The sequence below is a fragment of the Nyctereutes procyonoides genome, unplaced genomic scaffold (genome assembly GCF_905146905.1).
Source record: "Nyctereutes procyonoides isolate TBG_1078 unplaced genomic scaffold, NYPRO_anot_genome, whole genome shotgun sequence".
In the NCBI taxonomy this organism is placed as follows: Eukaryota; Metazoa; Chordata; class Mammalia; order Carnivora; family Canidae; genus Nyctereutes; species Nyctereutes procyonoides.
In genome coordinates, this window is record NW_026575040.1 from 1,986,516 (window position 1) to 2,002,942 (window position 16,427).

The following is a 16,427-nucleotide window of genomic DNA, read 5'->3' on the forward strand; positions in this document are numbered from 1 at the left end:
AGCAGCCGGGGCGGGGGGTGGGGGTGGCCCGGCCGGCTGCATGTCTGGGTGTCTGAGTGAGCAGGGGTGTCTGGGGCCCTCCGGGGGGGGGGTGGCTGGGGGGCACGGTGCTGAGCCTGCTCTGGCCGCTTGGGGGCCGGCGGCCTCCCTCCATGACCCTGTGTCACGCAGGCAGCGCAGGAGGCAGTGCCGCCCACCCAAATTGTGTTCTCGGTGAAGACCCCGCCACGGGCCGGCTACCTGGTGATGCTGTCCCGCGGCGCCTCCGTGGCCGGGCCGCCCAGCTGGGACCCCGTGCAGAGCTTCTCCCAGGAGGCGGTGGACGCCGGCAGGGTCCTGTACCTCCACTCCCGCCCCGAGGCCTGGAGTGACGCCTTCTCCCTAGACGTGGGCTCAGGCCTGGGTGCGCCCCTTGAGGGTGTCCGCGTGGAGCTGGAGGTGCTGCCCACCACCATCCCACTGGAGGCACAGAACTTCAGTGTCCCCGAGGGTGGCAGCCGCGCGCTGGCCCCCCCGCTGCTCCGCGTCGCCGGGCCCTACTTCCCTGCGCTGCCCGGCCTCGAGCTGTTGGTCCTTGAGCCGCCCCTGCATGGGGCCCTGCGGAGAGAGGAGGCCCCTCAAGCGGGGACCCTCAGCGCTTTCTCCTGGAAAGAGGTACTGCTCTCAGGACTCGCTGGGGGCTGGGGGGCAGCTGGGGGGCTCTACGGCTGGGGGCATCCACCCAGAGGAAGCAGGGAGGTCGCGGTCAGGGAAGCCTCTGCTCTGGGTGCCTGCTGCTGTTCCTTCCCCTCCGGGCAGTCGGAGGACAGCCCCATTCCCGTACCTCCTGCGGCCCTTCACCCTGGGAGGAGGGGTTTTCCCCGTCTCCACCTGCGGGAATGGAAGCGCGGAGGGAGCCCATCCCTCCCACACTCAGAGGCAGAGCACGAGGGGTGCCAGGGTCGAGCCCGTGCCGCCCTCAGGCCTGCCAGGGCCTGGCCTTCAGCCTCGGGCCTGCCCACAGGTAGAACAGCAGCAGATCCGCTATGTGCACGACGGGAGTGAGACGCTGACAGACAGCTTCACCCTAGTGGCTAACGCCTCCGAGCTGGACCGCCAGAGCCACCCTGTGGCTTTCACCATCACCGTCCTGCCCATCAATGACCAACCGCCCATCCTCACCGCAAACACAGGCCTAACGGTGAGAGCAGCTTGGGATCACCTCCCACCTCCCGCCCAAAGAGAGGCCCAGCACAGAGCTCCCCGCCCATGAGCCCCAGTCGCTTTCTCCAAGTGGGGACCGTGCCACATGCCTCTAGGTGGTGGGGAAGAGCTATGGCACTGAAAGTAGGGCACAGGTGTGAGACTTGGTTGTTGAACACTTAGAAGTGCGGCAGGCAGTCTCGTGAATGGCCATCCTTGGCCCTGCCCTTCCCTGGACTCACCCTCAGCTGCAGGCTTTTTCTGTGGCTCAGGACCAGACCTCCTGAAGAAAGTTCTGTCAGGCCCTAAAGGGCGGATCCAGGTGGAGCGTGGTTAAGCTCCCCACTTCCACCCACAGCAAGGGACGGCCACAGCTTGGCTTCCCGAGCCCCTGCCCTTCACATCACCCCAGAATGGTGGTGCCGTCACTCAGCAGAAGCCAAAGCTGAGGCCCAGGCAGGTCACAGCATTTCTCCACAGTCACAGAAGTAGTTACGGGGGAACGGAAAGGGCACGGCGTGGCCAAGATCACACGAGATGGTGGACGGGCAGGGCCTGATGGGCACCGGACGCCTTTGATGGCAGAGGGTGTGGCTGTGGGGAGTGGTCCAGGGGTGGGGCAGCCCGCAGAGCAGTGGGGGTGCGGCTCGGGGCCGGAACCACAGGCCGGTGCTGCTGTGTGGCCCCTTGGCCACCAGGTGATGCTGTCCACAGCGTTTGCGCAGGAGCCCCGCGCTGAAGCCCCATCTCTGCGCTGAAGCCCCATCTCTGCGCACCGCACCGTGCTCCCCCCTCCAGGACTCGGCGGGGGGTTAGCCTGGGACTGAGAGAAGGTCCCTGGGATCCCGGAGGGCTCGGTTTCCTGGGGATGGGAGCCCCTCCCCAAGGCAGCCCAAGGTCCTGACCCAGCTGGGGCCATGTAACAGGATCCCAGAAACGGGATCCTGCCCTGCTGGCAGGTTGGAGGCCCAACAGGGGCTCCTCTTCCCTCTGAGCCTGGGGTGGGGCTGCCCGCACCCCTCCCTGACCTGGGTGGGCCTCGTGACCGCGCTGAAAACACGCGAGCCTTTGTCACGTGCTGCTTCCAGGCCACGGACAGGGGCCAAGCATCAGCCTTTCCCATCCCAAGCCTCCTGTCCTTCCCTCACCTGGAAAGGGAGTGCGTTTATCACCGTCTTGGGGACGCGAGCCTCACCATTCCCGTAGTGTGCCCAGCCCGTCCCCAGACCCACGTGCTCAGGAGGCAGGGCCAGACGGTCGGCGCTGCCGCGGGTCGGGGCTGGGGGTTCTGCGGGGGGCGGGGGGAAGCCTGATGAGGGAAGAGCCGGGGGCTGGCCTCACAGGACAAGCAGGATCAGGGCAGAGAGAAGGGAGCCTGGGCCTGGGGTGGCAGGGGAAGGTCACTGGGCTGGAGGGGCCCTTGGGAGGGGGAGCCCAGGAGGATGCGGGCCTCGGTGACCGCCCAAGGCCTGAGCTGAGCCAGTGGGAGTGCTCTGCTTGGCGGGGACGGAACCCTCACGGGCCTGTGTCCCCAGATGTGGGAGGGGGCCACCGTGCCCTTCCCTCCGGAGGCCCTGAGGGGTGCAGATAGCGACTCGGGCCCGGAGGACCTGGTCTACACCATCGAGCCACCCAGCAATGGGCAGGTGGTGCTGCGGGCAGTGCCAGGCACTGAGGTGCACAGCTTCACGCAGGCCCAGCTGGACGACGGGCTCGTGCTGTTCTCACACAGAGGTGGGTACCGCCGGCTGGGGCGCCTGCGGACGGGGACCCGCGGGGGCCAGCGAGACCCACTCTACGCCCGTCCTCAGGAGCCCTGGATGGAGGCTTCCACTTCAGCCTGTCCGACGGCGAGCACACTTCCTCCGGACACTTCTTCCGCGTGACGGCCCAGAAGCAGCTGCTCCTCTCCCTGGAGGGCAGCCGGATGCTGACTGTGTGCCCAGGTGGGTCTGCCCGGCGCACTTGCCTCGTGGGCCCCGGGGCCCGGCCAGTCACGCTGCCCCCGCAGGCGCACAGCCTCGCCCTGCCTCCCGGTCCGAGGCCAGCGGGGCCCTGATGTGTCTCGCAGGGTCGGTCCAGCCGCTCAGCAGCCAGAGCCTGAGAGCCAGCTCCAGTGCCGGCACCGATCCGCAGCACCTGCTCTACAGGGTGGTGCAGGGCCCCCGGCTGGGCCGCCTGCTCCGCGCCCAGCAGGGCAGCACCGGGGAGGTCCTGGTGAACTTCACGCAAGCCGAGGTAGGGCCCCGCCTCTACAGCCGCCACTAGACTCCCTGCGTCCTGGGAGCCACTGTCATCAGATGCCCGGGAGGGGGAGGGGACAGGACCAGGCCTTCGGGGTTCCTCCCCCCACCCATGGAGCTTTCCGCGCACCCCAACATGATGGGATGAAAGGGAATGGCCACCAGGGGGCCAGGCTGGCAGTGCCACCCAGGGAAGCTGGGAAATGGCTTCGTGGCAGAGACTTTGTCCTGGCTTGGGGGCAGGGGACAGGGCAGGACTGGGTAGTGTCTCGTGTCTCGACAGCACCACTGTCCTGCAGTATTGAGTTGGGTGGGGCAGGGATCGGGTGTCCTGTTTTGCAGATAAGGAAACTGAGGCTTACGGAGGTCAGGCGACAGTCCAGAGCATGTGGCCAGTAAGAGGCAAAACCAGGATTCCGGCTGCTAACTACTAGTCCAGGCTTTCTCTCACCAGGGCATGCTTGCTCCCGGAGCTCAGAGACCCCTCCTCGTCCTGCCTGTGACTTGGCTCACCCCAAGACACCTCCCGTCCCCGGGCATCCATCCTCCCACCCCACTCCTGGGGGTCTGTCTCCACTTCCTTCCTGCCACCCTTCAGCCTGGGCCAGAGGTTACAGCTGACAGTCCTTGTGGGTCACATCTGGCCCACAGATGTGTTGTATTTGGCCTGCACAAGACATTTAGTCTTTTAAAATTAATGGTCAACATATAACCTTTGGAGGATTTCACACACACACACACACACACACACACACCACACACACACGCATGCAAAAACCTGATCTCCAGTTTCTTAAAAGGCTCTGTTCCCTCCTACAGCAATCAGCTGAGGAGCAACCTCCCCTTTCCCCCAGGTTCTGCTCCCTCGTTAGAAGGATGGTGATCCCCTATTAGCTGGTGATTCCCCCATTAACGAGTGGGTGGCTCCCCTTAGATGGGGCACTGTCCTCCAGTTCCTCACTACCCTGCGGTCCTAGAGCCTCGGTCCTAGAGCCTCCCACACGCTGCGACCCCAGTTTCCGGCTTAGTATTGTGCAAGCCCTGTTTTTCTGCGAAGCAATAGATCCCCCTCTCCTAAATGGGGAAAACAAAAGATAAGCCAAGAGGACACATTTGGATTAGCAGGGGAAGGGAGCATACTTTTTTTTTTTTAAGATTTTATTTATTTATTCATGAGACACAGAGAGGCAGAGACACAGGCAGAGGGAGAAGCAGGCTTCCTGCAGAGAGCCTGACGCAAGACTGGATCCCGGGACCCCGGGGTCACGACCTGGGCTGAAGGCGGGTGCTCAACTGCCAACTGCTGAATCCCCCCCCCCCCCGGGCTGCCCAGGGCCGTACTTCTTTAAGGGAGTGAGGAAAAGCCCTAAGTGTGTAGCGTGCAAAGAGCCCCGGAGAACAGCAAGTGTGGCAGGATGGTTAGGAGGTGAGGTGGCAGGGGCAAGGGGTCAGAGTGGGATCTTTGCGGTCAAATGAGGGGCCACCTGTACTCTCAGAGGAAGACTCACAGTAATCTCACATCTTAAAAGGCTCACGCTTGCTTCTGTGTTAAGAACAACCATGGGGGGCGGGGGGCACCTGTGTGGCCCAGTCAGTTAAGCATCTGCCTTCAGCTCAGGTCATGATCCCGGGGTCCTGGGGTGGAGCCCCACATCTGGCTGCCTGCTTCTCCCTCTGCCCCTCCCCCTGCTCGTGTGCTTGCGCATACTCTCTCTCTGTCAAATAAATTTAAAAAAAAAACAAAAACAAAAACAAAAACCGCAGGGGGAGGGAGCGGGGCCCAAGCTGGGGCACAGGAGGCTGTGGCGATAATCTAGGCCAGAAGTGATGGTGTGTAAGAGAGGGAGGAGTCAGGCATGACTCCAGGGGTTTGGGACTGAGCCACTGGAAGAACAGGGCAGCCATCCCGTGAACTGGGAAGACTAGGAGAGGCGCACGGGTCAGGAGCCTGCTAGGTGCAGGCTGGCTTGGAGGCCTCCCTTGGATATCCCCACGCAGCTGCCAGGAAGCAGACACGTGAGTCTGGAACCTGGGAGAGAGCACTCCGCGGTGGAGGTCGACGGGGGTTATCCGCAGAGCTGACCTGGGGGGCATGTGGCTGAAGGAGGAACACGGGGGATGTGTCTGTAGGTAGAGAGGACTCTAAAGGCCAAGGTGTAGACGTTGGGGAGAAGGGGGGGCACCAACAGAGGCAGGAGGAACCATGAGGGTGGGACGCGCTGGGAGCCAGTGGCTGTTAGAGGAAGGAAGGCACAATGATGCCAGACGCTGCCAAGCAGGAGAGTAACGCAAGGCCCACGGACTCACCAAAATCCTGGACAGAGCGCTCTAGGGACAGCATGGGGGAGATCACAGACTATTCTTTTGGGAGTTTTGCTGTAAAGGAGAGCAAAATGGGGGGAGGCATGACAACATTGGTGGAAAAAGTGAAGTCACAAGTCTTTAAGATGGAAGAGAGGGGGCGCCTGGGTGGTGCAGTTAGTCAAGCATCTGAGTCTTGGTTTCAGTGCAGGTCCTGATCCCAGGGTCCTAGGATGGAGCCCACCTTGGGCACCGTGGTTGCTCTCTCCCTCTCCCTCTCTCCCCTGCACGTGCCTGTGCTCTTGTGCATACGCTCTCTCTTTCTCAAAAAGTTGAAAAAAAAATTAATCTTTAAAAGAAAAAAAGATGGAAGAGAGAACAGCATGGCTGAGTCATGATGGCAATGTTCTCTTTTGCGGGGAAATCATCACCGTAGAAGAAAGAAGGGCAATGGTAAAACTGGTGTCTTCAGGGCGGGAAATGGGCAAAACGGGAAGGACCAGCTGTGGAGACCCTCGCCCATAGGGCATCGCTTTCCCTAGGGGCTCAGAGAGGCCAGGTGGTTTGCCTGAGGTTGCAGGGCGCAGAGGTGACAAGGCACCTGGCTGCAGAGCCAGCCTCCTCACTGCCAGCGGCGACCCAGCAAGCTGGTGAGGGCGGCCTGGGGTTAGGGACCCACAGCCAGGTATAGGCCAGAGCGGAGAGTGAGGCTGGACACCGGGGACCTGTGTGCGCCACGTGCGGAAGCTGCCTCTTCTTTCAAAATGCGCCCCCATCCCTGGGTGGCTCAGCGGCTTAGCGCCTGCCTTTGGCCCAGGGCGCGATCCTGGAGTCCCGGGATCGAGTCCCACGTCCGGCTCCCTGCCTGGAGCCTGTTTCTCCCTCCTCCTGTGTCTCTGCCTCTCTCTCTCTCTGTCTATGATAAATAAATTACTTAATTTTAAAAAATGCGTCCCCGTGTCCCCGCAGGTATACGCGGGGGATGTTGTGTATGAGCACAAGATGCCTGCTGAGCCCTTCTGGGAGGTCCACGACGCCCTGGAGCTCCGGCTGTCCTCGCCCCCCGCCCCCGACGTGGCCGCCACCCTGGAGGTGGCCGTGTCCTTCGAGGCCGCCTGCCCGCAGCGCCCCAGCCGCCTCTGGAGGAACGAGGGTGAGCAGCGGGATGGGCCACACAGCGGCGGGTGAGGGCGGGGACGCGGGCGCGGGGCACGGTCGGTCCCCAGGGCGCGCTGGAGAGGGGACAGGACCCCTGTCCTCCGGGGCGCCTGGTCCGACGGCCTGCGTCCCCCCGCAGGTCTCTGGGTGGCCGAGGGCCAGCAGGCGGACATCACCAGCGCCGCCCTGGACGCCTCCAACCTGCTGGCCCGCGTCCCCCCCGCGCTGCGCGCCCGGCACGACGTGCTGTTCCAGGTGACGCGGTTCCCGGCGCGGGGCCGGCTGCTGCTGGCGGGGCGGGCGCTGCACGCGGGCCGGCCGCACTTCCTGCAGTCGGAGCTGGCGGCGGGGCGCCTGGCCTACGCGCACGGCGGCGGGGGCGCGCAGCCCGACGGCTTCGGCTTCCGCGCGCAGCTGCAGGGCCCCGCGGACGCCGGGCCGGGCGCGCTCCCCGCGCTCCCCGCGCTCCCCGACGAGGCCTTCGCCGTGCGCGTGGGGGCCGCGGCGGCCGAGCCGCTGCGCCTGCCCCGCGGCTCCCGCGCGCCCGTGTCCCGCGCGCAGCTCCGCGTGCAGCTCCCGGGCGCCGCGCCCGCCGACGTGCAGTACGAGGTGCGGCGCGCGGCCCCCGGCGGCTTCCTGAGCCTCGCGGGCGCGGGCGCGGGCCCGGTGCGCCGCTTCTCGCAGGCCGACGTGGACGCGGGCCGCCTGGCCTTCGTGGCCAACGGCAGCAGCGTGGCGGGCGTGCTGCAGCTGAGCGCGTGGGCCGGCGCCAGCCCGCGCGTGCCCGTGGCGCTGGCCGTGGACGTGCTGCCCGCCGCCATCGAGGTGCAGCTGCGCGCGCCCCTGGAGGTGCCGCAGGCGCTGGGGCGCTGCGCGCTCGGGCCGCGGCAGCTGCGCGTCGTGTCGGACCGCGCCGAGCCCGAGGCCGCCTACCGCGTGACCCGGGCGCCGCGCTTCGGGCAGCTCCTGGTGGCCGGCAGGCCGGCCGGCGCCTTCAGCCAGCGGCAGGTGGACCGCGGCGACGTGGAGTTCGCCTTCACCGACCTGTCCTCCCCGCGCGACCGCTTCGCCGTCCTGGCCCACGCGCGGGGCGCCAACGCCTCGGCCACGGTGGACGTCACGGTCGCGGCGCTGCTGCGGGTCGGGCCCCGGGGGCCGTGGCCGCAGGGCGCCACCCTGCGCCTGGACCCGGCCGTCCTGGACGCCGCCGAGCTGGCCAACCGCACGGGCGGAGAGCCGCGCTTCCGCCTGCTGGCCGGGCCCCGGCTGGGCCGCCTGGTGCGCGTGGCCCGCGCGGGGCCGGAGCCCGTGGAGCAGTTCACGCAGCGGGACCTGGAGGGCGGGAGGCTGGGGCTGCAGCTGGGCCGCGCCCCCGGCCCCACGGGCGACAGCCTCACGCTGGAGCTGTGGGCGCCCGGCGTCCCCCCGGCCGTGGCCTCCCTGGACTTCCACACCGAGCCCTACGACGCAGCCCGACCCTACGGCGTGGCCCTGCTCAGCCTCCCCGAGGAAGCCGGGGGACCCGACAGCGGCGCCGCTGCCACGGGCCAGCCGGGCGCACCCGGCCCCAGCCCTGGACCCACCGCGGCCAGCGGCGGCTTCCTGGGCCTCCTGGAGGCCAACATGTTCAGCATCATCATCCCCGTGTGCCTGGTCCTCCTGCTCCTGGCCCTGCTCCTGCCGCTGCTCTTCTACCTGCGCAAGCGGAACAAGACGGGCAAGCACGACGTCCAGGTGCTGACCGCCAAGCCCCGCAACGGCCTGGCCGGCGACACCGAGACCTTCCGTAAGGTGGAGCCGGGCCACGCCATCCCGCTCACGGCCGTGCCCGGCCAGGGGCCCCCGCCAGGCGGCCAGCCTGACCCAGAGCTGCTGCAGTACTGTCGGACACCCAACCCCGCCCTCAAAAACGGCCAGTACTGGGTGTGAGGCCTGGCCCCGGGCCCTGATGCAGATCAGGCCAGGGACAGGCTCGCTCGGGCCCCGGCCCCATCGCTCCCGGGCCCCCGGGGGCTGCTGAGCATCCCCCAGAGCCGGAGACACCCGGGGACGTCCGGGGCGGGCGGTGCCGCAAGGCAGTCCCAGGGGCCCGGCACCAGGCAGCGGCAAGAGCCGGGGTCTCCCCAGCCTTCTCCACGCCTGGAGAATTGCGAGGGGGCCGAGGTCAGGGCCTGGAGTCTGTCCCCCTGCCGGGAGCCGGGTTGAGCTGTCAAAACCAGGGTGACCTCCTAGATATGTCAGGACTCTGGATCCTGGGCCTGTGATCTTCGGTAAGTCACAGCTGACCTGGGCTGCCAAGAGGGCAAGGAGAGGACGGGGCGGGGGGTGGGGTGGGGGGGACAGACGGGGACTCCCAGCTTTCCCACACCAGGCCAGGCCTCCCTTTGTTTCTGCCCCAGAGTTGACAGGAAAACTTTTTCCCCTGGTTTTTTAGGGAGATGGTATTCCCTGGAGCAGAGGGCAGGAGGAGGGAGCCTCTCCCCTCTCTAGGAGACATAAGCCAGTAGAATAATATATTCAGGGTGCAAAACGGGGTGGGTTGCTCTGGGGCTGGGTTTATTTAAGGGGGACTGCCGGGAAGCTATTTAACACAGTGTCGAGCTAGCCCAGACCCATGGAGCCCCTGAGAGTGTGGGATGGAGGAAGGTCTGAGGCCGCTTCATACCCAGAGCCCAACCTTGACAGGCTGAGGGCTCGGGAGGCCCCGTGGATCTGTGGCCATACTGGGGCCAGGCCAGGGGCCACTGCAATGCCTGCGCTCCCCCCGAGGACCCTGCGCTCCCCGAGGACGGGGTGCGAGCAGTTGGGCGCACTCAACTCCATGAGGCTTGGATAAATGGTGCTGTGGAGGTTCTGGACAGCTGTGTGTTGTTTGTCTGACCATGCACTGGGCCCTTCCTTGCCCACACCGGCCTGCACTCCCCTGGGGCAGGCCATCACCCGGGCCTCTGCCGGCAGGCTGCACAGGGCCACGGGAGCCCCCAATTTCCACCTCCGGGGGCCTTTCAAATCTCCTCTGCCCCCACCTGTGTAGGAAGGTGGGCCGGTCTTTATGGGATGGGACTAAAGCCCTTTGGTTTAGTGGAGAGAAGCTAGGCCCCCTCTGAGAAGTTCAAAGAAACCGTGAAATCAGGAGATGTATTCAGTGTCCTGGGCACAGATTTCTTGGCCCGAGTTTTGGCCTCCACAGCCTCGACCCTTTCCACCTACCTCTCAAGAGATTGGAACAGCAAAGGTCAGGAGACTGAGGGGGACGAAGGGATCCCACGGCTGGGACCTGGTGTGTGGGGGAGGCTGCAGGGACCGCCACAGGTGCCTTCCCTTGGCTCCCTGGACGTGTTCACAAGGAAGATTTCTATTGCTCTCCACCCCCACAACAAGACCGAGGGTGCTCCTTCTCTAAGGTAGGGTAAGCAGCAAGGATTCTGAAAACCCCACTGTCCCGAGAGGCCATCATCTGGCTAGAGATGGGTTTGAGATACAGGGTCCCCAGATGACCCTCTACGAGCTGCTAAAGAGCCACCACCTCCTGCCCCTCTTCCTTCGAGGGTTGTGGGCAAGAAGGACAGATTCTGGATCCCAGGTGATCCCGCCCCAGCAGGAAGCTGAAGTCTTCAGGGGAAAAGCAGCATGGGAGGTGTCTGAGCTCTGGGGTCGGGAGCCCAGGGCCTGAGCACAGTCAGATTGGCGGTGGAGAGCCCCAGCCAGCCCCTGACAGCTGACCGGTGCCTCTATCTGTAACATCTGAACCAGGAACTAGGGCAAGAGAGGAAATTCCCTCTACCCCCTGTGCTGCCCCTAGCATGCCCTGCCAGGAAGCTTCCCAGCACCCCCTTCACATCTCGGCATCCCCCGAGGCCCTCCTCCGCTCACAGGATTTGGGCAGGTCACGCATCGCGGTATATATCACTGCTCAGAGGGCCCTTGGAGGACCAAGGGCAGGCCGAGAATCAGAGCGGGTTGGGTGTCGTACAGCCACACCGCGGGGCAGCCCTTAGAACAGACTAGACCTCAGGGCCCAGCCGACTCTTCTTGCCACACTGATGAGCCTGCCCCCAGAGACCGCGGCCAGGGGTCCCCGTAGATGGGGCAGCTCGAAATCCTGGCCTGGCTCCCTGCTACAGCCTAGGCTCCCCGGCACCCCTGGGGCCAGCCTCATGCAGGGGGCCCTGCCAAGGACGTCTCCGTACCACACCCCATGTGCTCCTGGAGCTTGGGGCCGTTGGGGCCGGATCCTAGGGCCCCAGTATCTGGCACCAGTCCCCACCAGGGCGACTAGTTTCCCCGGGAGTGTAAGCAGAGACCTGGGTGACAGACCCGCCAGGCAGGATCTGGCCTCATCTCCGGTTTCCACCCCCCCCGCCCCCCTCCCGGGACTGACGACACCCTCTCTGTTGGCCCAGCGCAGCCACCACCCCACCCCCCCCGCCAAGGGAGCTGGCACAGGCTGACACTGCTCCAGCTCCCTGCGGCCGTGCTGGACGGGGCTGGCACGTAGGGCGCCGTGCATGCGGCTCCGCGAGGACCGGGGACGGGGTCTTTCACCGGAACAGCGGCCTTGGATCCCACTCTAAACGTGGGGCTCAATTTTCGTAAATCCCTCGCAGGCCTCAGATGCGCTTCCAGGGCCTAACGGGATTGCTATCCACTCTGCCAAATAACCGCTGCCCCTCACTCTAAGAAGCTGTCTCCTCCCAGGCACGGAGAGAGGAGCCCAACCTGTGCACAAGTGTTTAGGGATATCTGGGAGCCGCTGACCCTCTTACACACACACACACACACACACACACACACACACACACTGCACTTCTGCACGGCTGGGTACCTTTAGACCTTCAGACATAAACACCCACCTATGCCATAGGTACACGCACGCGTATGCAGGTACACACCAAACTTCGGACACAAGTACTCCTCACTCGTGGCCCGCAGTCCGCAGAGCTGGCCGCGTGGAGCCAAAGGCTAGGTAGGAGTCCTTGACCATCCAGAGACCCAGCCCGACCTCAGCAGAGCCAAGAAGTGGAACTACAGCAGGAGGGGTGCTAGTGGAGGGGTGCAGGGAACAGGGTAGGGAGGGCCCAGGTCTTGGAAGTCCTGCCCACCATCCTAAACGCTTGAACCTCTTAGATGCTAACAAAGGGGCTCCCTGTGAGCCCCCCTCCTTGTACTAGGAGCTGGCCCTTTAAGTGGAGTTGCTATGGCAGCTGTGAAACCCACGGAGCCAGAACCATCCGCCTCCAATAGGAAGCAAGAGAACTGGATCTCTCCCCCGTCCCTGCTCCACCTCTCCTGACTGGGGGGGCGGGGGGGAATGCCAGGGCGCTGGCATCTTCCTCTGGGCCCTGCAGATTCAGGACCCTAAAGGAGTGGAGGCACCAGGGCAGCCCCCAGACTTCTCTGGGCAGGTCCTGCTCCTTGCCAGAACACGGGAGGAAGCCTTGGATGGAGCCAGGATGGGAACCTGACCTGCTGGACCCCTTTCCCCACAGCCCCCTCCTAGCCGAGTCTCTCCTGGTCAGTGCCATCCCTGTACAGTTACTGCTAGGATTAGGCGGGCATTGGCAAGGGCATCCTATGCCCAAAGATGCTGTGGGAGATGCACCCCCAACCCACCGAGTCTACCCAGACGTGCCCGTGGGTAACTAGCACCCCATGGTGTGTGCCCTAAACCCAGGCATGCCAGCTGGCCGCCGGGAGAGGCCCAGAGTGGGAAGGCAGCTGGCTCTGAGAGTGCTGGGTCTTCTCGCGGTGGGGCAGCCACGCGGCTGCTAATGCTGAGCATGCCCCCTCCCTCCTGGCCGGCGCCTGTGCGTCCCGAGGTACAGTGTCTAACTCATTAAGGATGCCAGCTCCGCAGGGGCACCCGGGTGGCTCAGTCAGGTAAGCATCCAACTCTGGATTTTGGCTCAGGTCATGATGTCAGGGTGTGAGATCAAGCCCCAAGTCAGGCTCCACGCCGAGCACAGAGCCCGGTTAAGATTCTCTCCCTCTCCCTCTGCCCTTCCCCCTCCACACATGCTCCCTCTCTCTCTAAAAAAAAAAAAAAAAAGCAAGCCACAGCCTCAGAGGGCCAGCAGGATAAGTGGATAAGTGTGGGTTGTGCTGCGTTCCGTCACAATGCAGAGGTCGCAGGACCCCCTAAAGACAAAAGTAACTCTTGGTTAAATCAACCAGTGGCCAACAAGGGACTTTCCTACCCAAACACAGCCTCAGTGGAGGGCTTGAGGGGCTCCCATGCCCCCCAACCTGGGCACTCCCAGCTCTGTTAGCCCAAAGCCTAGAGCTAATACCAAGGCCTCATGAGGTCACAGAGGGCTCAAGCGACCCAGTCTCTGGGTCCTGAAGGCCCAAACTAGATGGGTTGTCAAAGGCTTTGTTGCTCAAAGTGCAGTCCATGGACCAGGAGCATCAGAAGCACATGGGAACTTTTAGAAATAAGAACTCCTGGGACACCCGGCTGGCTAGTCGGATGGGCATGCGACTCGATCGCAGGGTTGTGAGTTCGAGCCCCACCTTAAGTGGAGAGATTACTTATAAATAAAATCCTTAAAAAAAAAAAAACAAGAAAGAAAGGAAATGAAATGAGGTCTCTCAGGCCTCACGCTAGATCTGCTGAATCAGACTCTGCATTTTAACAAACAGTAGAGTTTAAGACACATGGACTTAAGTCCTCCCCCTTGACCTCTAATTGAAGAAACGGAGCTGCAAGAGGCAGGGACCGGGCCAAGATCATAGTAAGTCAGTGACAGAGCTACAAGGAGGTCGGACCCCATGATCCAGGGCCAGAGTTCTGTCTGCCAGTGCGAGCTGTCCATCCTTCTTCCCCACACTCTTCTGAGGTCCCTATAGCCCCTGCAGATTTGGGGGATAGGGTTCTGCTGTGGGGGTTCCTGCTCTAGGGGCCTCCACTGAGGGCAAGAGGGAAGCAGAGGACGAGGCTGGTAGCCAGGTCTGATCCAGTGGGGAGGGTCTGCAGAAGAAGCCCGCTCCCTTCCTTACCTCCCAAAGACCAGTTCCCTGGAGAGGGCGGGAGCCCCCTACCACCCTGCCTTCTGCAGTGCAGTTGGTCCCTCCCTCCCCACCTGTCCGGGCTCTACCTGCAGAGGGAGGGGCAAGAGGAGGGGTGCAGCCAAGGTTCCCAGTAAGTGCAGCGGGTCCCCCCCACAGTAGAGCAGCAGCAGCCAGCAGAGGAGGGGGAAAGGAGCTGTCTGTCAGGCCACTGCCCAGGCCTGGCCAACAAGGAGGGGAGGGGCTTCCGGGGGCACCCTGTTCTGTCCTGTCCTGCAGAGGGGTGGGAAGGAAGAGAGGCTGGACCACCGACTGTCCCTTCTGGCCCCCAGAACAAATGCTGCCTCCCCCAGCCCTGGTGCTGTGAGTGCCTTGGCGGCCCCTAACTGCCCTCCCCTCCCAGGTGGCCGAGTCCCCAGCAATACCCATAGTTCAATGCTGTGTGCCCATCAAGGCAATGTCCAGCCGGACCCAGGGCTAGGTACACAGCAGATGTCCAGTAAACGTCTCTTGCCAGAATATAGCCCCTCCCTTCCCACAGTCCAAGAGGTCTCTAACCATCAATCCCCCCAGACCCCGTATCCTGGCTTCCCTCATCCCCTGGGGTGCTAGCACGGCTCCCAACTGCTGCTCTGACCCCAAGTCCTAAGTTTCTAAGGAGCAGTCTGTCCCTGCCAGGCTCTTCAGCACTCACCCCTCTCTTCCTCTGTACTCACCTGTGATGCTCTCCTGCCAGATACCTGGGGCCTAGCTGCTCAGAAGCACCTGGACAGAACATTCTGACCACACTGTATGTGGGAGCCCACCCCCTATGGGATCACACTGATTCCATGGGACAGGAGGAGGAGACAACCCAGACCCCCTTACACTCAGGCTTCCCTGGCCGACAGCTCCTCCTCAGAGCCTCCAGGAACCCCAGGCCACTGTGCCAGCTGCTCTAACTACCGGAGGGCTCACCTGATGCCAACCTTCAGGGGCAGTAGCAGAGCTGAGCCCCAGGTGCCCCCACCTTTACCTGACCCAGAGGACCCTGCATTCAATCAGAGGTCTGGGTGCCATCCTTAGAGGAGTGAAGGGGACCTTCACAATCACACAGCAGACCTCCTGGAAGCTCAAAACCCTTCTGGATGCCCAAGATGCATCTTTCGGCACTGAGATTCCAGCCCCTAGAGAGGCATCAGGGGAAGTGTGTGAGAGCCAGGGATGCCAGACAGGCTGGCCGGCACAGACCTCCCAAGAACCGGAGAGTAGCAGGGCGAACCCTGTTGGGTCTTGTTGGAAAAGGTGGAGCATTTTCTACAGGACTGTTGAGCAAGCAGGCAGGGGGGTGAGGCTGCTGGAGCCGAGCACTCCTGGAAGGCTGTGAGTCAGGGCGAAGGCCTCCTCCTGAGTCAGCCCTGCTAAAGGGTTGCCCTGTGGGCGCGGCTCCTGGACTAGGCAACTGGGGTGGGCCTGTGGACCCCGGAAGGTTCCAGGCCCCCGGACTTCAGCCCCTCTGCCCCATGAGCTGCCCTGAGGACCTCAGTCTGGGGATAAAACCCATAAACTAAAGGAGGGAGGGCACCAGTGGTGATTGCGTCTGCCCGAGGAGCTTGGACAAGTCCACCCCCCTGTGGATGGGACGTGCGACCCTGGAAAGCACGGAGCCAGGCCTGGGAGAGCTGCTTTCTGCCCCCAGCCCTGCCTCCTGTCGTCACTGGTGCCCTGAATGGTACGAGATTAGTCAGCGTCCCCCCACTCCCACGGCCCCGCACCTGAATCAGACCTCGTGGAAGCAGTGCGACCGACCGAGGCTGCTTTCCAAAGGGTCAGTGTTGTGGCAAAGCTCTTAGAACAGCACCAAGCACATAGTAAATGCTCAATAAATGCTGACTATTATTATCAGCACTGCTATAATGGTGGTTATTATTGAATTGCCTGGCATATTATAGAAGCTTAATAAATGTTCAAATTGACATTATGGTTATTACTACAATTTATTACAGCCATCGCAGAGCCTGGCGCATAGTAAGCGCTGGGTCCTGGAGGGCCGAATGCATCCCCCCCCTCCCGCCCTGCTGGAAGAGGGGCAACAAGGCACTCTTCTCTGCTGGGCTCTGGCAGGGAGAGTTAGGTGCGTAGGAGGGGTCGAGTTCTGGCTAGAAGCTGGCACCTCCCTTCCTCCACCCACCCCCACTGATCCGGACCTCCGCGCGGTGGAGCCTTGACCGCAGGGAACCTGCCTGGTGGGTGGAGGAGGGCAGGGTGGGAGGCAGGGTGGGCCTGGGGGTGCCCAGGACACAGGGGCTTCCCGGGGAGGGAAGGACAGGGAGTGCCAAGCTTAAAGCGGACACGAGGGCAGGGCCAAAGAGATGTGGGGCCAGAGGGACGAGGAGACCAGCCCTGGAGCGGACCGGGGCTCGGGGGAGCAGGCCGAGAAGCTCCTGGGGAACTCCGGGTCTGACGGGGAGTAGCCCCCTGGAGTTCAGCTGCTGCGGGGCTAGGAGCAAGTTCTTCCGCACTGGCCAGGACTCCGCGCCCAGGTGCCCCCCCAGT

The 16,427-nt window shown here is 63.5% G+C and overlaps 1 protein-coding gene across 1 annotated transcript in view; it reads left to right on the forward strand.

Annotated features, from left to right (window-relative positions):
• Nucleotides 1-8,936, forward strand: part of CSPG4 (chondroitin sulfate proteoglycan 4) — a 32,464-nt gene extending 23,528 nt beyond the window's left edge. The window contains exons 4-10 of the mRNA XM_055319789.1: nt 172-654; nt 1,004-1,180; nt 2,718-2,916; nt 2,994-3,128; nt 3,254-3,420; nt 6,696-6,879; nt 7,024-8,936. Coding sequence (XP_055175764.1) covers nt 172-654; nt 1,004-1,180; nt 2,718-2,916; nt 2,994-3,128; nt 3,254-3,420; nt 6,696-6,879; nt 7,024-8,813 — 3,135 coding nt within the window. The 3' untranslated portion in view covers nt 8,814-8,936. The remainder of the gene's footprint in view (nt 1-171; nt 655-1,003; nt 1,181-2,717; nt 2,917-2,993; nt 3,129-3,253; nt 3,421-6,695; nt 6,880-7,023) is intronic.
• The last annotated feature ends 7,491 nt before the right edge of the window (nt 8,937-16,427 follow it).